The 25015-nt window shown below is 39.9% G+C and overlaps 1 protein-coding gene across 3 annotated transcripts; it reads left to right on the top strand.

Annotated features, from left to right (window-relative positions):
- The first annotated feature begins 342 nt into the window (after window positions 1-342).
- On the top strand, window positions 343-18970 carry METTL17 (methyltransferase like 17). 3 transcript variants are annotated; one of them, XM_087916523.1, is made up of 14 exons: window positions 343-418; window positions 2774-2924; window positions 4480-4635; window positions 6234-6318; window positions 6674-6755; window positions 7739-7812; window positions 8415-8509; window positions 9749-9819; window positions 11933-12040; window positions 12706-12774; window positions 13378-13419; window positions 14857-14949; window positions 17602-17786; window positions 17939-18970. In XM_087916523.1, the coding sequence occupies exons 1-14, from the start codon at window positions 353-355 to the stop codon at window positions 18093-18095; spliced, it is 1434 nt and encodes a 477-aa protein (XP_087772649.1). In that variant the 5' UTR covers window positions 343-352; the 3' UTR covers window positions 18096-18970. The 3 variants fall into 3 exon arrangements, with proteins under 3 accessions (XP_087772649.1, XP_026576416.1, XP_087772650.1); XM_026720631.2 differs by having other exon boundaries at window positions 2771-2924; XM_087916524.1 differs by lacking the exons at window positions 7739-7812; window positions 8415-8509; window positions 9749-9819 and having other exon boundaries at window positions 2771-2924.
- The last annotated feature ends 6045 nt before the right edge of the window (window positions 18971-25015 follow it).

The raw sequence follows: 25015 nt of genomic DNA, 5'->3' as shown, positions 1-25015 counted from the left end.
GATATATGGTCTGAACGCATCGGGTCAACCAATAGAATGAACAAATCTGAAAGCTTTATGCAAATAAACCCCCTTGCCGTAGCTTTAAAAAAAAAAAAAAACCCGCCCGCCCGCGGAGCCTTAGGGAAGGATGCTGAAAACGCAAAGGTGGTTCGACAACCAATCAGCCGTTCGGGAAGCATTTGAGGCCGCCCCCTCCCTCAAACGGCAGGGCAACGTGAGCGAAAGAGATGCGCAGACGTCTTTTCTGCGTCTTTGTTTGATCCCTTCCTAAGATGGCGGCCGCGATGGGTTTCCAGAGGGGCGGTTCTAATATTGCGCCTGCGCGCTGGGCAGCAAGTTCTTGCAGAAGATGGCGGCAATGAAACATTTGCGGGCAGCGTACGCGCACGCTGGTTTTACTCCTTTAATAGTCAGAGTGAGACTTTTTAAAAAATCATTTCTCTCTCTCTCTCTCTCTCTCTCTGTTTGGTCCTTATACGTTATGATGAATTGGTCGGGTGAAGAAGGAGCGGGCGGGCTCCAGTGCGTTTTGATCTGGATTCAAGCGAATAGTAGTATATCATTCGAATGAATTCAAAAGCGGGAACTCTTAATCCCAATTAATTAGGGCTGTGCAAATAATAACCATTAAAAGGGAACAAGCGGTATCCTCCACGTGGCTATTTCTACCGCATAAAACTATGTAGTGAGATCAGTCGAGACTATGGCTGATGGGTATTTTAGTCCATCCATCAATGAAGGCGCTGGTTTGGAAGTGGTGGCTGGGAGGTGGGGAGACCCCAATTTGAAAGCGAATCGGCCATGGAAATATGGTTCACGTCTGTTCTTTTTTAGAGAAAAGTTGGGATATTAATGAATTATATTAAGTAATTATTCATGTAATTATGAGAATTACCAGAAACTGGGAGACAGGGAGTTCTAGTCCCTCCTTAGGATGAAAGCCAGCTGGGTGACTTTGGGCCAGTCTCTCCCTCTCATAGCCCAACTCGACTCACAGGGTTGTTATTGGGAAAATAGGAGGCGGAAGGTGTGTTGGGTATATTTGCCATCTTAAGTTATTTGTAGAAATAAAGGCAGGATATAATTAAGTGAAGAGATAAATGGCTGAATGATATTAAGGATGGTTATAAAGGGCTCAGGATTTTTTTAAAAATGTAAGAGCTGCTAAATGCAGGTATTCCTCAACTTATGACCACAATTGAGCCTGAAATGTATGTGGTTAAGTGAGATATTTGTGTGTTTTGCCTCATTTTACGATTTTTCCTGCCACAGTTTTTAAGTGAATCAATGTGGCTGTTAAATTAGTGACAAGGTTGTTAAGTGAATCGGGTTTCCTCCCTGACTTTGCTAATTAGAAGGTCACAAAGGGGGATCATGACCCTGGGACACTGCAACCGTCATAAATGTGAGTCAGTTGTCAATTATCTGAATGTAAATCATATGATGGTCATAAGTGATAAACGGTCATAAATAACTTTTTTCAGTGATGTAACTTCGAACAGTCACTAAATGAACTGTTGCAAGTTGAGGACTATCTGTATGTTAATATTATATTTCTACAAGCGATCTTATGTATTAATGTTACTTTTCTTTTGGAGTTAATCAAGTGCCATGCACCTGAGAAAGATGGACAGTTAAGAAATATGAAATATAAATAAATTGGTAGTGCTTTTTTCAATCATAACCTAACATTAACTTTGATTTTTCAGTTGTTGATGAACTCTTTAAGATGGTCAACGTGATATATAGTTCTCTATTTTTACATAGATTTTGACTGGTATTTGCTGCCCAGGGTTATGAATTTGACATAGGAAGTTATGTAACTTGGAATAAAAAATTAAAATCATTGATATTTCCAAGGCTTCCAATACTTCAGGTCCAAATTAAGACTATAGTAAATGTTTTGAATAAATATTTTGCCATTCAGTGCTTTCAGGGAGGAATTATTCTTTTCCCAACTTCAGAAGTCTTAATAGTTAATAGGTGGATTAACTATTTTCAGCCCCAATTTTTCACCCTGTCCCCATACTTTTGCCTGTTAAATAAGAATTATTCCAGAAAAGCAATTTCTTAGCAGAACAAGTGTCAATTTTAGTTTCTGTTCCAGAAACAACAATGTGGCTTTAATTCAGGGAATACAGTTATACTCTAATCATAATTAGAACCACATACAGTATTTGCTGTGATTTGAAAGGTATTTCAAATAATAACTGTTAATTGTTTCTATTGCAACAGAAGTTAATATGTGTGCCCAGTGACACATTGGAAAGTCAGAAAATTAAAGTCTGCATATTCTTGTGACAGCTGCACTTTAGAAAGAATCTTGTACAGGTAGTTCTCAACTTAATCACCTTACATTTAGTGACAATTTGAAGTTACAACTGCCTTGGAAAAAATGATCTATGACTGTTTTTACAGTTATCATCCTTGCAGCATCCCCATGGTCATATAATCAAAACTTAGGCGCTTGACAACCTGCTGATATTTTATGATAATTGCAGTGTCCCAGGATCATGTGATAACTTTTGCAATGTTCTAATAAGCAAAGTCAATGGGGAAGCCAGATTCACTGTGTTACTAAATAACAGCTAAACAACTGTGGCAAGAAAGGTCATAAAACGGGGCAAAACTCACTTAACTATCTTGCTTAGCAACATAAATTTTGGGTTCCTGTAGTCCTTCAGGATTTTTGTCATTTTGGGATTTGCCTATCTATGATTAAATCTTAACTCTGTCCTAAGCTTTTCTTTCTTGTCTTCTTGCTCAGAAGTTGGCGACCATTGTTCCCAATGTTTCTCAAGTAGATAATTCTTCAAATTTCCTGAACAACATTCCTCACCGAAAACACCCAGGCATCCTCCATCTCAAATGTGTGAAGCTTCCGCCTGAGTTAGTGCAAGCAGTTTCCTTTTGGGTAGCCCGTGAGTAAAACTCATTAAAGATTGGATTGTCTGGGTATATCAGCTAGTGTCTTAGTTGAAGGTATGCTACAGGTAGTCTCAGATTTACAACCAGCTGTTTAGCATCTGTTCAGAGTTATGATGGACCCCCCCCCCCAAAAAAAAAGTACATACCAGTCAGATTTAAAGTTCCAAACATGACCTCTGAAGTTATCAATCAATCAATCAATCAGAATAGAGCTGGGAGTGACCTTGGAGGCCTTCTAGTCCAACCCCCTGTTCAAACAAGAGGCTCTATACCATTTCAGACAAATGGCTGTCCAGTCTCTTCTTAAAAACCTCCAGTGATGAAGCACCTACAACTTCTGACAGCAAGTTGTTCCATTGGTTAATTGTTCTCACTGTTAGGAAGTTTCTCCTTAATTCCAGGTTACTTCTCTCCTTGATTAGTTTCCGTCCATTGTTTGTTGTCTTGCGTTGTGGTGCTTTGGAAAATAGCTCCTCTTTGTGGCAACTTCTCAAATATGGAATACTGTTATCATGTCCCCCCAAATTCTTCTTTGTTTTAGACTAGACAAACCCAAATCCTGCAACCATTCTTTATATGTGATTACGTTTTGAGTGTTTGGCAACCAGCCCACATTTATGGCTGTTTGCAACATGCTACAATCACATGATCAAAATTTACAATATTCTTTAGACTTTACTTCTGTAAAGTCTATTGCAGACACAATCCATTAACCATGGTGATTTCCTTAAGTGCTGCCACACACACACAAAAAAAGTCACGAAATCATATTGGTCACATGATGACCCACTTAAAAACCTGTACAACTGACAACCATAATTCCAGGGTCAATTAAGTCCTACCTGTACAGTTTTTGAAATTGAAATGACAGGGTGAATTCAGTGGTCCTAGTTGTTTTCAGTTTAGAGAGTATTTTTTCTCTATTTTTCACTTAAATCTTGTTCCATTGCCTCTCATGCAATACATCTGTAACAATGTACCAGATATATTCAATTGTGTTTAATAAAAATAAATAAAATGCATTTGCAAAACATATCCATAAAAATATAGATAGTCCTTGATGTATGACCACAATTGAGCACCACACTTCTCTTGTTAAGTGAAACATTAAGTGTGCCATTTTACAAACTTTCTTGCCACAGTTATTAAATGAATTGGCTGCCCTGTTGACTTTGCTTGTTAGAAGATTGGAAAAGATGATCACATGATTCTTGGACACTGCAGCCATCATAAGTATGAACCAGTTGCCAAACATTTGAATTTTGATCGCGTGATCCTAGGGATGCTACAAATGTCATAACTGTAAAAAACCATCATGTCAGATTTTTCAATGCGATTGTAACTTTGAATTGTCACTAAATGCACTGTTGTGAATCGAGGACTACCTATATTATTATATTGAGCACAATCCCATGGATGTATCTCTATAATTTCCTTAGCAACAACATTGAATATTGTTTATCATTGTCTTCTGGGACACTTTTTAGATTCAATAGCTGTTGCAGAGCCCAGTGTTGGTTTCTGCATGAGTCTTGTTCTTTCTCCCAGAATCTCCCATATGTGATATGGAGAAGAAGTCCGAATCTTTTAGCAACTACCTCTGGAGCCGCAAACGTCCAATAGATTTGAAAGATCTGCGTAAAAAAGCACAGCTCCTGGAACAGAAGCTGAGGAAGGATGCAGAAGTCCTGGTCCAGCAGAAAGGTGAAAGTGGGGTATGGATGATAGAGAGAAAATAGGATCAACACACTTCTTAATTTTTATTGAAGTACAATATCAGAAATATACAGGATAGTTAAAGAGTTGGAAAGAAAGAAAACTTGAAGAATAGCAATAACACTTAGACTTATATATCACTTCACAGTGTTTTACAGCCCTCTCTAAGCAGTTTACAGAGTCAGCATATTCCCCCAACAATCTGGGTCCTCATTTTACTGACCTCAGAAGGATGAAAGGCTGAGTCAACCTTGAGCTGGTCAGGATTGAACTGCTGGCAGTGAATAGTGAGTTAGCCTATAATACTGCATTCTAACCAATGCGCCACCATGAAATAGTTAGATATGAAATCATGGAGAAAGAAATATGACTAAATAATATGTCATAACAGTAAAGAGTTATAGTTCTATGAATAACTGTCTAGTCCAAATAGCATTTATGTACACACTTTTAATATATTTATATGACTTTATTCTGAATTCTATATAAATGAGTCTCATATTTCATTATCTTGCCTATACAAAGGTTATGTCTCTAAATCAGTTCAAAGGTGACAAGTCCAATCAGGACTTCAATCCATTGAGTGAATTGATTCATTAATTCATCTTTCTAATGGTGCAATATTAGCTTTTTGGCCATAGTAACTGTTTATATTGTCCGACGGTTAAATTCCATGCACCAGATATATACAGGTAGTCCCGAACTTCGGACCACAACTGAGCCCAGAATTTCCGTTGCTACACAAGACAGTTGTTAAGGGAGTTTTGCCCCACTTTATTACCTTGTTTGCACAGTTCTTAAGTGAATCATTTGATCATAAAGCAAATCTGGCTTCTCACATTGATTTTGCTTGTCGGAAACCATCTGGGAAGGTTATAAATGATGATTACGTGACCAAGGGACAGTGCAACTCATAAATATATACCACTTGCCAAGTGTCCGAATGTTGATCGCATGTCTGTGGGGATGCTGCAATGTTTGTAAGGTTGAAAAACAGTCACAAGTCATTTTTTTCAGTGCTGTTGTAACTTCAAACAGTCACTTAAGTGGCTGCAATTCATAGACTACCTGCAATTCCAAGGAATATTATTCCTTGAAAATTTTAGATTTTGTTGCACAATTTATGTAATCAAATATTTTTCCCTCAGTATAGGACTTTATAAAAACATGTTTTAAAGAAGCATTATCCTCGTTGCATCTCTAACAATGCTATTTGTGACAGTCCTTTTCTACAAAGATGGAGTCCTGTGAATACTAAATATTAGAATGTTAGTTTTTCCTCCCTTTGAGAAAGTAAATGGAGATATTTGTCCATTTTCCCTCTGTCAAGACAACTTATATTGGGGAATTGTTGAGTCCCCTACAGAAAAGCTGGGCTGTGTATAGAGGGGCCGGAATTCCAAAACCCCCATCTTTCTGAATGGTCTTGGATTGATCACTGTGTCTTAACTGATCCCACCTGTCAGGGCTGATTGTGTAGGTAGACTGTAAGAGGCTGAGTAATGATGTATCCTTGGGAAAGGATGAGATAAAAATGTAATAATTGCAACAATAGTCCTAGTATACTTTCCCATACATCTTTTTAGGTGGATCTCTAGATGAAAGTGATATGCTGAAGCAAAAGGTTTTGACTGCTGTTCGTCAAACAACCTTCCACTGGGAAGAATTGAAGTGAGTGTTTACAACTCAGGATTCTGATTACTGGAGGAAGACATAGTTGACCCTTCTTGTTTTACTCTCTTTGAATCATTAAAAAAAATACAAACCTCTTCTATGTACGATGAAACAAAAGTGGAAAGGGGCTTCTAAAGCACTCTCCCAAGGCCTGAGAGAAAAGCCCAATGTTATCAGAATGAGAGCTACCTCACTGTATGCTCTGAAAAAGGTCTGCTTTTTGCCTCCACTTTATGGTGGCGATTCTCATGACTTTAGATGACTTCCATTTGGCTGGGGAGTTGGAGTATGTGTGTTTGGGGTGTGTGTTCTTTTTTTGTACTGACCACAATTGCAATTTTTCTTTCTCAAGATATACTAAAGAGCTCAGCTTTCTGTACATGGTCAGCCGGATGGATGCAAACTATGCAGCAGTGAGTCGAGCATTCCATGAAGTAAGTTACAGTTATAACTTCAGTGGGTAAGATGACGTAGAGAAGACAATCCTGCAGGGCTTCATGGAGTGGGCATGGACATAACACCAGGCTTAGAATCCTGTCACTCTTCTGGATTTGAATATTTACTCATTCTTAACATCTCAGCTTTGTAACAGCAACAGTAACAGAACTGGAAGGTGACTTAGGGGTCATTCAACTCCCTTCACACACAGGAGACCTATACTACTTCTGACAAATGACTGTCCAGTCCTTAAAAGCTTCCAGTGATGGGGCACCCACAACTTCCAAAGGCAATTCACAGATTTACAGATTAACATAGTCGAAAGGGATCTTGTAGGCCATCTAGTCCAACCCCCTGCCCCAGCAGGAGACCCTACACCATTTCTGACAGTCCGCTTTTGTTTCACTGTTTGATTGTTCTCATTGTTAGGAATTTTCTCTTTAGTTCTAGGTTGCATTTCTCCTTTATCTTCTTTCTTTGAAAAAGAGAGGTAGATACTTTTAGGGCGCAACCATTGATTATCTGCATTGTTCCAATATTAACCATTTTATAGGATAAGCCAAAATTACTATTGAAATACTATTCATGTACCAGAACCAAATTTAGCTGATGAGTAACTTCTCATACTCAGCTGTCTAAATGTTATAGGAAAGGAGTCAGGTGTAAGGTTCAGAAATCCCAAAATATTCCCATACCCCATTGGTTTTTTGGCCACGAATATCAGGTAGTCTGTCTTCTTGTGGGTGCTCATTTCTAACAATTGAAATTGGGATGATGTGGACAGGACCTGTACTGCAGCAGCTTCTTTTGAAATTCAGTGAAAATAAGCTTATAAGTAGCACCTCTGCCAAATTTAAAGCATAGGTCTTTTTTAAAAAATAAATAAGTTGTGATTTACCTTATTAAGCCTGGCAAATATTACACTGTCCTTCCAAATTGAGAAAGTGGCCCTTTTTCTCTGCAACTTTGTTCCCTTCAGATCCAGAAGCGAGTGCCAGATTTCCAGCCCAAAACTTTGCTGGATTTTGGCTCAGGAACCGGTGCTGTCAGCTGGTGAGTATCCCCTTGGAAAGGAGAAACTGCCTTTCTCTGCAGCAGCAACAATGAGACTTATGTCCCTAGTAGAGGGAGAGAGTATCTAAAACAAGGGAAAGAGAGGGGAAGGCAATCTTTTGTTGGCTGTGGCTTCTGCATAACATTTTTGAAGGGTATGAATGCTATCAAGCCAGCTGTTTCACATGTGAACTGGGCAAGTTTGGGTTAGGGCTCCTAGTTTTCTTAAATGGAGACATTCTGGAAGTGGAGCTTCCCATCTATTTTGAAGAGGATCATGTTTCTAAAATGGGGGGAAATCTGCAGCCAGGTCTCCGCAGTCAGTATAAGAGGGGGAACACAAGGCTACAGAAAAAGAGGTTCAAGAAATATGCTTGTGACAGAATTGGCTTTCCATTGGGGGAAGCCAACAGACCTGGTGGGAGACGAGGAGGTAATGTGTCTTCTTATGTAAAAAACTATCTATCCATCCAATCTATCCATCCTTCTTTTCTACCTACCTACCTATCATTTGTCTGAGTCTATCTGCCCATCTTTCCTGTCTGTCTATCCATCTCCCCATCCATCCATCTAATCTATTTTGCTTTTTTTCTACGCCTTAGGGCAGCCCATAGTATCTGGGGCGAAAGCTTGAAAGAATACATGAATATTGATTGTTCTGTTCACATGCTGTCCCTGGCAGAGAAACTGATGAGAGGTGAGATGGGGAGGAAAATGCGTAGGGTATTTTATTTTCCCAGGCTGATGTTATCTTTCTCAAGCAAAAAGGTTTTCCTTTTTAATTTTTAGACCAGCAGGTAACTTCCTTTGAATTACAGATAACAGATAATCAGAGTTGGAAGAGACCTTATAGGTCATCTAGTCCAATCCCCCACCCAAGCGGGAGACCCTACACCACTTCTGACAAATGGCAGTCCAATCTCTTCTTGAAGGTCTCAAGAATTAGGCCCCAAAGGTGATTGCTCTGTTCTCCTCCTGACAATCATATGCCTAAATTTAGCATTATTTTTAGGAAGACACATCCGATTGCAGTTGTGTTTATGGAGCCAATGTTTTATCTTTGTACCTGATGAAAATTCATGAAGAAATGTTACAATACAAAATCTTCATATAGTACTTTCCAGAATTGCTGGGTATCAGGTGGCATATAAGTTTACTAAATAATAATATGCATCCATGGGTTAGCACAACTGGATCATGATTTTTCCTTGGATGTTTCCTGCAGGATTGTTTCTGGGTTTTATTTCGTTCCTAGTTGGGTCCTGTCTGCAATGTCAATTTCCACCAGGAACATAGTTTCTAATGAAACTGGAAACATTTTAGTTCATTGCAAACTTAAGGAAGACAGAAGACCTGAGTCCAAAGCATTAAACTAGAAAATTCACATATTGGAGTATGTCTTGTGTCTCTACAGTGCTTCGGTAGTTCATATATCAGCAAAAGCTGTGCATATAGGATATATAGTCAACTATCTTACACATTTTACTGTATTACATATGGCATACATATTGAAGCTTGGGTTCCTGTTCAGTGTCATTCTTCTTCCAGCTAGACTTGTGTAGGATAAATCTAAGCACAAGGTGGATAATCAGCACAATCTGTCTAATCATTGGAAATCTGGTGAGAGCCATCATGATATGTTATGGCCTCTTCCAAGGTTGTAATGAGCTTCTACATTTGATCATTCAGAACTTTTTTTCTTTGTTTGTTTGATGCCAAGTATATTATTGTGATGTATGTTCAGTAGAAAGTATTTCGCTTAAGTAGAATTGGTAATGCTAACATTCTTGATTGAGATATAATGCTGGTTTGTCCCACGCCCCACCTTTACTTGTGGTTTCCCTGTGTAACCTTCAGGATCACCTGTTGGATTTCCACCTCTCTCCCCCTCACAGGCTCCCTTCTCTGTGGATTTACCTGTCTGTTTTCTTCCTAGGCATCTCTGAATCCCAAGAGCTCTGCTTTCCTGGTGTCTACTTCAGGCAGGCTTTCCCCGTTGGGCCACAGGTATGCACAACTCACAGCTGCATTCCAAAGAGCTTGAATCCCAGAAGACTTGATGAATATACCATGCCAACTCTTGAGGTCCCTGTTGATCTCTGGGTTGGGGATATTCAGTGCAATATTTTCCCTAGAGAAACTTTCTAGCACTCTCACAAGAATTTACTTCGCTGACTTATTTACAATCTCCACCTGATTCCATTGTGGCTTAAAAGTTAAAACTGATCTACTTTGGGTGCATTAATTTATAAGCTGGAAGCTTTTATGATAGTATTAGAAAATGTTAGAAACTATCCACTTGGCTTGGACATAAGAAAAAAGGACTCATACGCAGTGTATAAAAGAGAGATATGTTTCCCAATATACGTAGATAACTCATATAAATATTTTTGTCAGCCTTCAAGATCTTCTACCTTTGTTTTGCATCTTTCGGCTGCCATAAGTAGCGGGTGGAGGAGTGGGGAAAAGTATGGGAAGCGAGCTGGAGGTGATACAAACTAGTATTGTATAAACTGAGATGGGGGGAAGTACATTCTTGCTTAGGTTTCTATTTCTTGCTTAGCTTTTTCTTCTCTGCGCAGCTGCAAACCTTTATCAAAGTATGCCAAGGTCAACGGACAGAAACTTCATCACCACCTGAAGATGTCCACATGATGATATTCACAACTTTTAATTGGAAGAACCATTTGAACTATTGGGGGTGGGAACATTTCCATCACTTTGTATATGTGATTTATGTGCCTATTTCCTCAGATTCAGAATCCTCTTGTTCCTACCACTTCATTTCCAGTAAAAGATATCTTTAAAAGAGTCTAAGTATTTCTTTCTTGGATTTTGAATGGAGCACCAGCTGACAATTTTAAATAAATATATCTATAGTTGTATATTTTATGTTTCTGTGTACATACACATAGTTGCACAGTTGGAAGAGACTGGACTGCCATCTGTCTGAAGTGGTGTAGCTCTCCTGATTTGGGCGGAGGATTGGACTAGATCAATGGTCACCTACCAGTGGGCTGGGGACCACTAGTTTGTGAGAAAATTTTGGTGGTCCGTAGAGAAATGTCACCCCCAAAGCACCTCCCAAGGCAATTAATCCAGGCTGCGTGGGAACACAAGGCTTGCATCACTTGCATTACAAACAACACAAGGTAGTGGGGGGAGGGTGGAAAGAGCGGAGCAGGGGAGCTTGTCTCACTCGCCCCATGCGCCTGGCCTAAGCACTGGGCTGCTTCTTTCTGCTTCTGCTTTTGGCTGCATGCAAGGAAAGCTGCAAGTCTTTCTTTCTCTCCCCCAAACTCTGCCAGAAACGAGTCTTCGGGACCCTGAAAGGCCTCTTGCTCCAAGAGGCTGCGCAGGTGTGACAAAGACTCATTTCTGGTGGAGTTTGGGGGAGAGAAAGAAAAACTTCTGCTGCTTTCCTTGCATGCAGCCAAAAGCAGAAGAAAGAAGTGGAAAAAAGCAGCCCAGTGGCCAGGCAATCCCAAATAAAGAATGATCGATCGGTAGGAAAACGGGGTGGAGAATTTTCCTGCAGACTATTTTGGGGATTTTGGTCCGAGGGATTTAAAATTATGAATTTGGTGGTCCCTGAGGTCCAAAAGGTTGGCGACCCCTGGACTAGATGATCTACAAGGTCCCTTCCAACTCTGTTATTCTGAAGAGCTGTTTAAGGCATGAAGAATATAGGAAAGGGAATTGGCAATTATTTTAGTGTTGTACTTTTCCTCATCGTTAGAATATTTTTCCAATAACCAACCACCTACAGCAATGTTTTTCAAACTTGGCAACTTTTAGACACGTGACTTCAACTCCCAAGAATTCACCAGACAGCATGTAGAGTGATTGAATAAAATGAGAAGCTCTTACTAGAAAGACTCCTTTAATAAAAATGTGTTTGTCCTACCTTTAATTTGCTAAGGATGCTGGATGTAGCACCTCTCCCTATACCTTAACTGGATCCTCACGTTAGGCCTGTGAGGTATATGGATGAAGAGAGCATGCCGTATTTGAGCGCAGACTTTAACATTTGATCCTCAAACCAGGGACTCTGATTTCTACCAATAGAATTTGTAATTGGAGAATGGTTTAATTTCCATTTTTATCTTTTCCTCCACAGATGACGTTTGATCTCTCAGTATCCGCTTTCTCTCTCAACGACCTGCCAACTTATGCTCAGAGAATAGCAAAAGTGAAAAACCTATGGAAGAAAACTAACAACTTTCTGGTAAGGAAGATGCCCTGAATTGCTTGAATGGATTCAGTCAGTTGACTACTCTCTGCTCTGCCTAGAAACTTGGCCGGGTTCTCACATGGAACACGCTTGATGACTGTTGTGGGTTGAGAGATAGCAGCCTGTGGATCATGGTTTGCCCTTATAGCCTCTTGGATTCTGCTGAGTATTGCTGGCTACAAGAAAGTCGTCTCCTCATTCTTTACATGGTGGTTGTGCTCCATGCTATTCTTGATGTTGCTGCCTGAAAGCTTAACCCTCTTAACTCCAGCCCCTTAACCCTCTTAACCGCCCTCCTTTGAACCTTTTATCCATGTTATTGGAGTCTCCCTTCTTGTTAGAACAGATTTTCATGTGATAACAAGGATTTAATTTATCCTATGTGTGGCCTGGATAAATATTGGAACAAGAAATCAACACCCCTTCCACCCCTCACTCTGTTCTGTCTTTCTCAAAGAGGCAGTAAACAATGATAGTCTGTTTCTGACTGCATGAAGAAGGTGTCTTTTCAGTACTCTGAGAAAGAGACCAGTATGGAAAGAAAGGTCAGGGTTTACCCCACCAAAAAGGAAGTTTTAAGAGCTGAAGTGACAACCTGAGTTGCATTTGGTCTGCAGACCCTCCTTTATTTGTCTACCCTGTTTTATATCCTTTTCTAGGTTCTGGTTGAAAATGGAACTAAAGAAGGCCATCAAATGCTCATGGAGGCCCGGGATGTTATTTTGAAGGTGAGTCACATTTCTCCAGTTAATGGCCTGCTTAAAAGGTGGAGGGGAGGGAGGCTGCAAAATGATGGTAAGGGAACATTAATGCATCAGATATATCTCATTAGATGGTTCTTAAGTTAGGGATAATTTTATGTGGTTTGTTTGAAAGCAAGGATGCAGTTAATAAGTATCTGTTTGGGTTTTGGTTCTCTCCCACATGCATTGCAGTGTCATTTAATTGTTCCAGTTCTTCTTTATGTGTTTACACATGTTCTCAAAATCTGATTTAATTAAGCAGTGAATGGATTCTTCTGTCCTACCCTAATTGCAGGGAGAGTTGTCTCTATTCTGAAGTGTGCATAAGGTATGAGCTTTCAGGATTCGCCCCCTCCAACTTTGAGGGGAAATGTTTTTGTATTTACTGTAGCCTTAATTTAATTTAAATGTTAATTTCCCAAATAATTTGTTTTGTTTCTGTCTCTGTTTATCTTCCAGGCTTTGAATAAGTTGTAGCAGTCACTCAAAAATTGTATATCAAAGCCTATGAGCCTCTATGTTAAGGTTATAGAAAAGTTTGGAGGTCACCATTTTTATTGATTGAAGCTTTTTTCATTTTGTTCTCAGGAAGCAGATAAAGTAAAAGAAGAAGCTTATGTGTTTGCTCCAGTAAGTACTGAATTCTATCCAGAATTACATTTATTAAAGCTACATTAGAATGTAAAAAATGTCTCATCTGCTGTGTTGGATTTCAAGCAAATCTTGTTTTGCTCTTGGGTAAATATTTCTGGAGTGCTGTTTTGTTTTTTAAGTCAGAATTCTTTTCTGCCTTTGACCATACCTTTGATTGTGAGTCCAGAAAACATGCAAATTTTGTCTTTTGATCAGAACTTAAGCCGTATTTTTTGTCATTGGCACTCTGAAGATGAAGAAATGTTGATGGGGGAACAAAATGGAGGGTGGGAGAACACATAGCGTTGCTACACTTGATTGGTGAACGGGAGCAGAAATGGTATAAAAACATATCGTGCGTGATGAAGCACAACAGAGAATTTGTGTGTTCATCAAGACTCAGGACTACTGAAACATACAGTAGTGGCCAAAATTGTGGAAACCTTTTGGGAAAAGTGTATTTTTATGCCATCGCTACTAAATGGGGATCTTGGTCTCATCACTCCAAATAACACTGTCCCATTGTTCCTCTATCCAGCTAAGATGGGTTTTAGCCCATTTTAGTCTTTTCAACCTTTGTTTCAGAGGTAAAAGTGGCTTTTTTCATGGAATTTTAGGCCAAATTCCTGCAGTCTGCACCAAACAGTTCTTGCATTCAACTTCGCATTGCATTGTGCCATTCCATCTTGTATACACCCAGATGATTTTCTTCTGTCACAAAGGCGCAGTCTCATAATTCTATCATCACTTGCTATTGTGCACTTTTTCTTGCCTTTATCTGTGTGGTTTTGTAGTGACTGAGTCTCCTTATACCTCTTCAAAAACTTATAAATGCCACCTTTGGTTAAATTTCCATCAATTTTTCTTCTAATTTCTTTATAACTGTAGTCTTGTTCACTTAATAATACTATTTTACATTGCTTTCTGAGCCACCATTCAACTCTTTGTACCATTACTTTAATTTTATTATGTTTTACAAGCTCATTAAGTGAAGGAACACAAAAAACCCACCAACTTGATAGTGATCACATAACACACTGGCAAATGTCCTCTCAGCTTCAAGACATGACATCAATAACTGAATCCTAGTGTGATCTGATTGGCTCATTGCCAAAACAAGATGACACCTGATTGCTCTCTAAACACTCATGCATACTGGCTACAATCAGATGAAGGAAAATTACCTGATGTCAACCTAAGAAAGTTGCGCTTCCTTTGTCTGGTTATTTGGCTATAACATTTCACAGAATATAGATAATTGAACAAACTTCATAGCATGGCATTCTTTATTAAATTATCTTTCCATTTATATTTAATTAAAAAAAAAATGATGTTATTAGCCATCAAACCTCAAAAATACACGTTTCCCAAAAGGTTTCCACAATTTTGGCCACTACTGTAATATCAATTGACTTCTCTCCTTTACTTGTTTAGTGTCCACACCATTTGCCCTGTCCTCGCATGTTACGGGATAAGCCTTTGCCATGCAACTTCCTCCAGCAGTATGAACCCCTGCCTTTGTCTTGGGTAAGTCTGCCTGCCTGCTTATCTTCCCTTGAGAAGAGATGGGGTGATAAAGCTATGTCTTTAAAGCATTTTGCTCCCCTGGATATTACAGCAGAGGACTGGGTGAACTAACAAGGTCTGAGCAGACCAAATCAAGCCTGCTTCTTCTATTTCTTTGCATTGTGCTTCTAGCATCCTTACATAACTATGGGAACCATCTACAGATAGTCCTCAACTTATGACCAGTTGCTCAGCAACTGTCCGAAGTTACAGTGGACTTTCCCAAAGCTACTTAAAAAAGACCCGGAGTTCTGTCCTCCCACTCCTGCGGGCCCATGACTATATTTTGTGTTCTTGGCAACAAGTCCATATTTACAATCTTGACCGCTATTTATGATTTTTCTCCCCCTGTAAATCAGTGTTTACTTCCAATTTTTAGCAGAATTAGGCAAAAGTTCACTTAATGACTATGGCGGTCACAACACACAAAAGTGAAAAAATTGGGTGTGGTCACGTAACTATATCAGCACATGTTAAGACCATAATTTTTGGCTGAGTTATGGACGAACCTATACATAAATATTTGGAGCATTTCAGAACACAGCAGTCTCAATAAATACTTGATATTTATGCAGGACGTATTGATACAGAATGGATTGGGAGAAAAGCAAATTACCAGAGCAGATAGTAGCATGTGTTCAATTTTTGGCACTATTTGACATAGCTACATGACCCTTGCACCTCCCAGTTCATCTCCAAATTATAGTTTACTTACAAAGAGGTAAGAATATGAGATATGTGGGAAATAGTAGCTGTATTTTTATGTAATTTAAATCATACAGTTTTGTCCCTTGTCCTTCTCACTTTGCTTTACAAATCCTCCTACCAGAATACAATTTTAAGATTGTGTGAAGCCTGGAAAAAGGTAACATTTTCCTGTTTGAACCGGCAGGCTGAATTTTCAGAAGATGCATAACTAGGAAGTTGTAAAGTTTATGGTTCAGAGTATTGTGAAAAACCCAGGCCAGGTCTTACCACATTGGATAAACCATATTAAGCCATAATATGCTCTGTTTGTTTTGGATTGTATGCTGTCTGAATAAAACTTTGTCTTGGGATTAAGGTTGGGGTTAGAGTTTAGTGGGTCACAAGAGCACAACCTTTGAGTAAGCAAGTGGTATTCTATGTTGCAAGAAAAGCAACCCAAACATAGACAAATTGAATAAAGGACAACGCCAACAGAAACTCAAAATACATAAAGCATAAAGTTAAATGGTTGATTATTGCCAACATATATAAAGACTTGAAAACAATGACCCTGCTCTCGAATACAGGTAGTCCTCAGTGAACTACTATAATTGGGACTGGGAACTCTTTTGACACAATGGTACAGTTTTTTTTTTTAAATCATGTGATCGCAACTTGAGAGTAGTAGTTCTGGTTGTGGTTGTTATGCAGATCACAGGCAATCTTTAAGCATGGTGTGACTTGACTGCAAATTTTACTTGCCAGTTTCCTCATTGACTTGCCATCAGTAAAGGTCCCAAATGGCAGTCATGTGACCATGAGGCATTGCAACCACATTGAAATTGTGGGCCATTTGCTAAGCATCTGAATCACAATCATATGTCCATAGGTATGCTGCAATCGCCATGTTAATGAACAGCCCTGTCTCCTAGTTTCATTGCTGTCATAACTTCAAACTATTGCTGAATGAGTGGTCACTAAATGAGGACTACCTGTACCTTATTCTTTCTGCTGGATTGGATGATGAAAGCCCCTAGGAATAGTCCATGTACCAAATCAGAAAATTGCATTTAATACTTAAAACTTATATATCGCTCCTTATGCTGTACAGCCCCTCCCTAAACAGTTTACAGAGTCAGCTTACTGTCTCCAACAATCTGGGTCCTCATTTTACCGACCTCAGAAGGATGGAAGGCTGAGTCCACCTTGAGCCGATCAGGATCGAACTTCTGGCAATTAGCAGAATTACCCTGCAGTACTACATTCTAACCACTCTGCCACCATAGCTCAGCACACACACACAAAATCACATAGCAGTCTACTTCTGAGAATATTTCTGAGTTCTGGAGACAAACTGCACCATTTTGCACCCTTGTTTGTTTATTTGTTTATTTTGGGGGCCATCCATCTTAGTCAATGACTCTGTAAATGAAGAAAGACCAAGAGGATCTTAATCAGCTTTCTCTAACCTAGATGGATTGTGTTACAAAGCCCTTATAATGAAAGTCATCCTGTCTGGGAAACTGGACAGAGATATTCTCTGTAAATCATACAATATACTGGGATACAACATAAACCTCGGGATGAAAGAAATAGGAAATTGCTACATGATTCTTAATGATACACCCCAAGGCCAGTTGCCCTGGTCAGATCTTTTTGTTGGCTTATAGATGGAAATTAAAGTTTCTGGGGAGGCTTTACAATCCCTACCCTACCCCCATATCCTCCCACCCCCCCCCCAGATTTTACACTTTACACAATTTCAGTTAGAATCTATATGTTGCTGTTTCCTGGACTTATTGGAAGAAAATGTGGTATCCTCAATTAGTGTCTCAGGTTAATGTTTCTGCTAGCTTTTCTTCCCTGGATTGTGATAAGGGGCGCTAACTTTTTAAGTTCATTCTGTCCTAATGTGTGTGTGTCTAGAATCCTCCACACAAAACCGAGAGATTTTCTTTCTTGATCCTGAGCCGGGGATCGAGGGAGTCGATGGAGCCCTGGCCTCGCATCACCCAGCCTGTCCTTTGCCGCAAACGCCACATCCATGTGCACCTCTGTTGTGCTGATGGCACCCTTCAACATGCTGTTGTGACATCAAAGAAACATAGCAGGTATTCAATTCCCCCCTCGAGGCATAAGAAGCTCTAGATCCAGGCTCCACAGTCCTGAAACCAAGATTAAGAAGGTAGTCCTAGATCCAGGGCTATATTCGAGTGCCCATGAATGTAGCCCTGGGATCATCACCTATCTTTGCTTCTTCCAGGGATCTCTATCGATGTGTCTGGAACAGTAATTGTGGAGACCGGCTTCCAATTTTGACTCCAAATATAGAATCCATTTTGGAGGACAAGTCAACTCTTGAAGACCAGAAAAACGATTCTCAAAAAGTGAATACTGCTCCTTGCCAGGATCAGAATTGATGAGGTCCCTTCTGGCATACTTTGATGCTTCCTTTTGGTATGTTCAGAGTGGATGTCTATCTCAGATTGATAGTTTCCAGAACTGGAATTCTTTATGCTGTTTGGAGCTATAGACCCAGGTTTGTTTCTGCTTGGCGGTGTGTGTATAATTAACAGAATCAAACTATGGTACACCTCAGTTCATGATCTATGGATACTGATTTTCTTGGAACAACTTTGGCCAGAATCAGATGTGATGGATTTAATTCAGCAGTTTTTCTCTTGGATATTAACAGAAAGTCAAGTCAGATATCCAGAAATTTAATTGGATGTGGTTAAATTGGTGGACAGTTTGAACATTCTCACAATACACAGAAACAAGTCCTTTGGTTGACTTTTTCAGTCTTGCGCGCTACAAAGAATTCGGATTACAGATTCCATCTCTAGTCCTTGGCTGTGAGAGCCTGACAAAGAACACGAGGGTGCCAGAGTCTACACTGCATATATCTCTGGATTATTCCATTTGGATTGGAAATGGACTATTTAAATCTTCTTATCCTTTAAAACACCATCTATAAGATTAACTGAAGATGATAAAAATTGGTTTATTAACATTTTCACATACAGTAGTAGGAGTGTGTTACACAAGAAATGAATAACGGAAGTAGTAGAAGCTAAAGTTATATGGGTCAGCATAATATTTTTCTATTCTGAGTGACACGGTGCCCTGAAACTCATAAATATGTCTCCTACCTAATTTGGCATTACATGTAAATGTTGATGAGCAGTTTCAAAAGCTTAGATTGGTTGTGGTTGTTCCTTCCTTGTTCTGCCTTCCTATGTGTTTGGCTAAAGAAGAGAACAAATGTTTTCCAACTTATTTTATTTTTTTTAAAGAGAAGGCTAGGTAGCATGTGTTCAAATAAAGTGGCTCAGAGAGCCTGAGTGAAGAGGAAGTGGGAGACAGTTTTGGCTACATGATGAAGCAAAAGGGTGTGCGTTTATGACCACTTCAATCCCAGCTCTCAAAAAGATACCAAGTAAATTGAAATTGGAAAGTGAATAATGCAGGAGGGATCCTGGGATTAGTAGGCTTGGGATTGGGTTGCTTAAGGAGGAAGATTTGAGCGCTTAATAGTTTTAATTGTTTTTTAAGCTCCCCTGCATGCAGGCATGCTCCCAGAGGCCTGTGGGGTCCTTGCTTCCTAGCACTGATTATATTACCTAGTTGGGTAATGAAACATTGCAAAAAAACAAACAAGCCCAAAGAGCACCAAGGACCCCTCATGTCAATCTTGTGCTACAAATATTCTCCTTTACTGTGGTAATACCCAGAGGCCTATTTGTCTATGGAGATTCTCAGTCATCCAGGTCATGGTTGTCCCAGAGATGCTTTTTCAAGAGGCAACTGGACTTTCTGGTTTTTCTATGAAGAAGTTTTGCTTCTCATCCAAGAAGCTTCTTCAGCTCAGAAGCTAAACATCTTAAAAGAAAAACCAGAAAGTCCAGTTGCCTCTTGAAAAACACAAAAACATCTTTGGGACATTCCTATCCATTGTTCCTGAAGTCCAAATCTGGCTGCCCCATTTCTACCACTTCGATTTGCATGGCAATAAGGAGAAATTGGAAGTCCAGTTTCTTAATCAGAAGAGGGTACAGGTTCTGTTCAGTGATAAAGGCAATTACATAGTATAGCTTTGTAGCTGTGATAGCAGTGTTTTTTTTAAAAAGCCTACTGAAATTAGAGTTAATTATATAGTCTTTCTTGGTGAGAATGAATCATCTAGGTCAGGAGTGTCAAACTTACGTCATTATGTGGCGTATCAGGACTTTTCCCCCCTTGAGGCATCCAACCTACAGGCCGCGAGTTTGACAGTCCTGATCTAGGTCAGTATTTTAGAAACCTGGCAATTTTTAAAATGTGTGGATTTCAATTCTCAAAATTGCTGGCTTCAGGATCCCTTGCTGGTTGGGGAATTCTGGGAGTTGAAGTGCACACATCTCAGAAGTTGCCAGGTTTGAAAAACATCAGCATTTGAGGTTTAACTGGATTACATTGGTAATCTATCATATCCAGTGATTTGGTTTTAATCTAGGCAACTCAAGCTAGCTATTGGATGTGTATAAAAAAAAGATGTTGAGACTCTAGAAAGAGTGCAGAGAAGTGCTACCAGGATAATTGGGACTGCGGGCTAAAACATGATGAATGGTTGCAGGAACTGGACATGGCTAGTCTAGTGAAGGGAAGGACCAGGGGAGACATCCAATATTTGAGGTTTTGCCACAGAGAGGAGGGGGTTCAAGCTATTTTCTCAAGCGCCTGAAGGGCCAGATAAGGAATAATAACTGATCAAGAATAGATTTAACCTGGAAATGACAAATTTTCTGACAGTGAGAACAATCAACCAATGGAAAAGAAGAGAAGCTAGGTTAAGATTAAAAATGGATTTAGATTAACTTTAAAATTAACTGAGATGAGTTAAATGAAGCTAATATTAGTCTCTTTTTTGTATCCTTTTGGTCACAAATTACTAATAGTAAAATATCAGTTGAAGGGCTTTTGGGGGGATTATATAGTATAATTGGAATCCCCCCCCCCATTCAATCCTGAGATTTTTATCAGTTAGAATAGTGCATAACAGCCATCAAAGAGAAAAGAAAGAGCATCCAGTGGGCACATGTCTAGCAGTATCTTCACCCCAATTGATTAACCATTAAAATTCTGCTAATACGTTGCTGAGTTTGATAAATACAAAAACTTATCAGCTTTTATGCTGCGGTGTATACATTAGCCTGAAACTTGGCCACTGGACTAGAGCTGTGTGGTTGTTGATCGGACAAAAGGTAAAGTACACACCATTTAACTGCTTTGTCAAGTATGTTTTTTAAAATGGGTGTGATAAAGTTAGAACAAATATCTCTGAAGGAGATAGTGAAAAAAAAAAAACCTGACTTTTCAAGTCTCTTTCAGAGGACAGTTACATTAAAGGACAATGTTGTAGCCCTGAAGGCAAGGAATAAAAGACCTGCATACGCTTTGGGAAGCAGCTTTGACTTAGGTTTAAAAGTTATGATTTGATATGAGAGCAACCTGATTCAGGATTAGACTTTTTTAAAAGCCCAAATTTATATGGGGAGAAATTTAAAGCAACCATTTGCTACTGATGCTTTTTTCTGGGAGAAAGGGGAAGAACTCAGCTAATTTTTCTATTAGCTCCCCATAAAGGTGAAATTTTTATTTTTCCCCTACATACAACACCTCAAAATAGCCAATCCATCCATGCCTTTTTTCAGGAGAAAGAGCAGAAAAGAGGAAAGGACAGCATAGCAGGCCCCCATTCCGTGAACCTACATGGAATTTGGTTGAGCCAAAACAAAATTACTGAAACAAAGCAAGGCAAAGCCACTTTTCTAGACTATCATACTACTGGCTTGGCATGAATGATAAATGCTAGAGTATTTCTCAACCTCAGCAACTTGAAGGTGTGTGAAGGACTTCAGCTCCCAGAATTCTCCAGCCAGCCTGCTGGGTTTCTGGGAGTTGACATCTACGTATCAATTGACGTTGAAAACACTGCTAAACTATGCCTTGTACATGGGTGATTTTGCTTTCCATCTGGGAAAATGTCCATCCTCCTCACCCCCAACAATTGATAGGATTCTCTTCTGTCTTCATTAGCAAACATGGGATAATGTTCAAAATGGAGGGAGCCACCACGGACAAGGCCTTTCTAGGCAAGGATGAGAATAGCTCCCCAGCTGCAGAGCCTTTGTTCACCAGCACTGATCTTCCCCAACTACAGATAGTCCTCCTTTAGCATCCATAATGGGGATCAAATATTTTGGTCATTAAGCAAAGCAGATGCTAAGTGAAACCACGGCTGCCTATGATCTTACTTTGCTTTAAAGACCTGTGAAGGTCGTAAATACAAGGCTTGGTCAAAAAGTTGTTTTTTATCACCATTGTAACTGCAAATAGCCACTGTACGAAACAGTTGCTAAATGAGGACTACTTGTAAGTATGGCCTTACAGATTTGGGCTTCTTCATCTCATGCCAACATGAGAGTCTAGGATTTGTAGTTCAGATCCTTTAAAGCAGAGGTGTCCAACCTTTCACCTTCCCTAGGCCACATTAGAAGATGAAAATTTGGTTTGGGCCGCACATAAAATAAAATAACAGTAATGATACCTGATCATCCCAAAAAACCATAGAAAACATAGTTAACACATTAAATTTATTTGGAAATGGTTAGTGAGATGTTTTTATTATTTATTATTAATTATTTATTAAAAAATTTTTAGTTTTTATCATGGTTTTTTTATCACAGTTTTTTTATCACAGTTTATTTTTCCGGCCAAATTTTGCGGTGGGCGGGGAGAAAGCTCACCCGCCTCACGCCTACCTCTCCTCCTGCAAATGGCCCGGCTGGATGAGGCAGGACTGGAAGGCAGCAGCGGCGGGGGCAGAAGCCTTCCCCCGCCACCGCTACTGCTTCTGCCCCTGCTGCCGCTGCCCCCGCCACCGCTGCCACTTCTGCCACCGCCGCTTCTGCCCTCACCGCCCGCCACCCCCGCCGCCGCTTCTGCCGCGCCACTGCCGCCGCTTCTGCCCCTGCCTGCGGGGGCAGTGGCAGCGGGGGCAGAAGCGGCGGGGGTGGCGGTGAGGGCAGAAGCGGCGGTGGCAGAAGCAGCAGCGTTGTGAGGGCAGAAGCAGCGGCAGAAGCAGCAGCGGTGGCGGCGGCAGAAGCGGCGGTGGCGGCAGCGGGGGAAGAAGCGGCGGGGGCAGCAGGGACAGAAGCAGCGGCGGCAAAAGCAGGAGGTGGTGCTCTGACAGCGCCCACCTTTTCTCTTGCTGCTTGGCCTGGCGCTCACCTCACCCCGCCTCACGCCTGCCTCTCCTCCTCCTCCTCCTCGCTGACTCTGGCATGAAGGTTGGGGTGGGCACTGGGCTGCATTACGAGGCGACCTGGGCCGCATGTGGCCCGTGGGCTGCGGGTTGGACAAGCCTGCTTTAAAGTATCAATCCAAGGAAGTTCGGTGCAAGTAACCCTTGAGCTTTAGATTGATGTTGTAATTTTATAGAAGGCAACCTCCAATATTTTTTTAGGAAAAAGGCAGTTGGTTCCAGTTAGGACCCAAATGATTAATTTGTTTCTTAACAGTATATCTGGCCAAAGTTAGTGTTTTAGACTTGCCATGATCAAGTTTTAAACAGCTGTTACAATTTTTTTTTTTAAAGAAACCCTGTCACTCAAATAGAGTTGTCCCAAGCTCAGGACAAAATGGTACTTCATTTCAACAAAGGGAATAATAGAAATTCAAGACATTTTTTCCCCACTCAGAAATACAAAAGTAGCTAAAATAGTGATCTCTGCTATTTTGTTTATTTATTTTGTTTAATAAAATGTCCTTTGCGAAAAATGGGAAAGTGTGTTTTAAATCTTTCTGCCTATTTGCTATCGATATTTTTATTGGGGAAAAATTATTCTTTTAGGGTTTTTTTCAGTAGGTTATGTTGAAAGTAGCACTCCATTGGACCACTAGCCTCACAACTCTACTGATTTTTTTTTTAAAGTTAAACTAAACAAATTATCTGGATCATACACTGCTGTTTTTTTGTAGATTAATAGTGAAGGTGTTTCATTGCAATAATAATTCCGTGAACAGGTTTGAAAAACTGTGTCTCTTTTTTTATGCAAACAATTCAAAGTTTTGCTTTTTTTAACTGCTCTGTCCAATAACAATGTTCCAAAAGGGCACAGTTTCTACCTGAAGAACTGAGAAGCAAAGTAGGAGTAATCTCTAATAGTTAACTCTAAAATGGTTGTTATTAGAGTAATTACTAATAGTGATTTGATGTTTATCCTGACCATGGGTGCCCAGTAGGGTTATGCTATCAAATGAGGGCATTCAGGTTGTTGCTTTCATTAACCGCTTTGGTATAAGTCCTGATGCTGCTGGATTTTTATGCTGATGGAGCAGTTTGGTTTTACCTTGAATTAAAAGGGAGGGGTCAGGCTAGAAGCTGTAATCTTGAAATAGTTCTGCATTAACATAATAATTGAGCCTTGTTTGCGGTTCATAGAACCAAAAGGTTGGTTGTAAAAAAATGACTACCCAGCTCAATAAACCATTCTTGAGCCCTGAATCACCAGCTGCTCACCTGCATGATCAGATTCCGTAAGGAAAAAAAATTGATTGATTTAGCATTGAACCTCTAATGCATTTTCGGGTGAACCTGGTTTGCTTGCAGAATTCGCAGCTGATATCACCACGTGATTATTTAGATTCTTAATTTTTTTAACCTCTCTTTTTGGATAATTAAAGGTGGCTACTGCTTGTATACATTTACACTGGAGGGTGGATTCTTGATCTGGGCTGGGACTTCCAATTTATTTATTTATTTATTTCAACTAGCTATTGGTGCCTCAATGGATCTTCACTGGCAGAATGCAATTATTCAACTTCAGCAGGTGTGCTGCTAATTAAGTTGCTGGATGCATACTGCACCAATCCTGCTTAGGGAATCTTTCCAGAGGAGAGGTCCAACCTGCTCATTCACATACCTATGTATTTAGAAGAGGGGTACACGGGCCTGCCAGGAACTGTTGCATTCCAAGACCCATCATCCTGAAACCACATGTCCAGTGATCAAAGACGAAGAGTGTTGTTATTCCTTACCTCTTTTGTAGGAGTTGGCTGTGAATTACTTTATTGAGTAGGTAGCAGACTTGAAGAAATCTTTCAAAGCTTCATTTGGCAATACAATTGCTAACTTGAAAAAAATAATAATCTGTTTTGCAAAGGTGGTAGTATAACCTTCAGGGCTATATGCATTTTTTTTACCCCATATATAGAACAGTCCATACATGGAGCAGTTATCATAACTAATTATTCCCATTCTCACTGTGGCTTTTGCTACCTTCTGCAAAAATATTAA

Source organism: Pseudonaja textilis, chromosome Z (genome assembly GCF_049901715.1).
Source record: "Pseudonaja textilis isolate UNSWEBS1 chromosome Z, rPseTex1.2, whole genome shotgun sequence".
NCBI lineage: Eukaryota > Metazoa > Chordata > Lepidosauria > Squamata > Elapidae > Pseudonaja > Pseudonaja textilis.
This window is presented reverse-complemented; position numbering and strand designations above follow the sequence as displayed.

Excerpts from the sequence above, each read along its gene's own strand:
- METTL17 (XM_026720631.2), top strand. The coding sequence starts at position 353 with ATGGCGGCAATGAAACATTTGCGGGCAGCGTACGCGCACGCTGGTTTT. Across the intron at positions 4,636-6,233 it reads AGTCCTGGTCCAGCAGAAAG|GTGGATCTCTAGATGAAAGT; the intron begins GTGAAAGTGGGG and ends ACATCTTTTTAG. Across the intron at positions 6,319-6,673 it reads TTCCACTGGGAAGAATTGAA|ATATACTAAAGAGCTCAGCT; the intron begins GTGAGTGTTTAC and ends TTCTTTCTCAAG.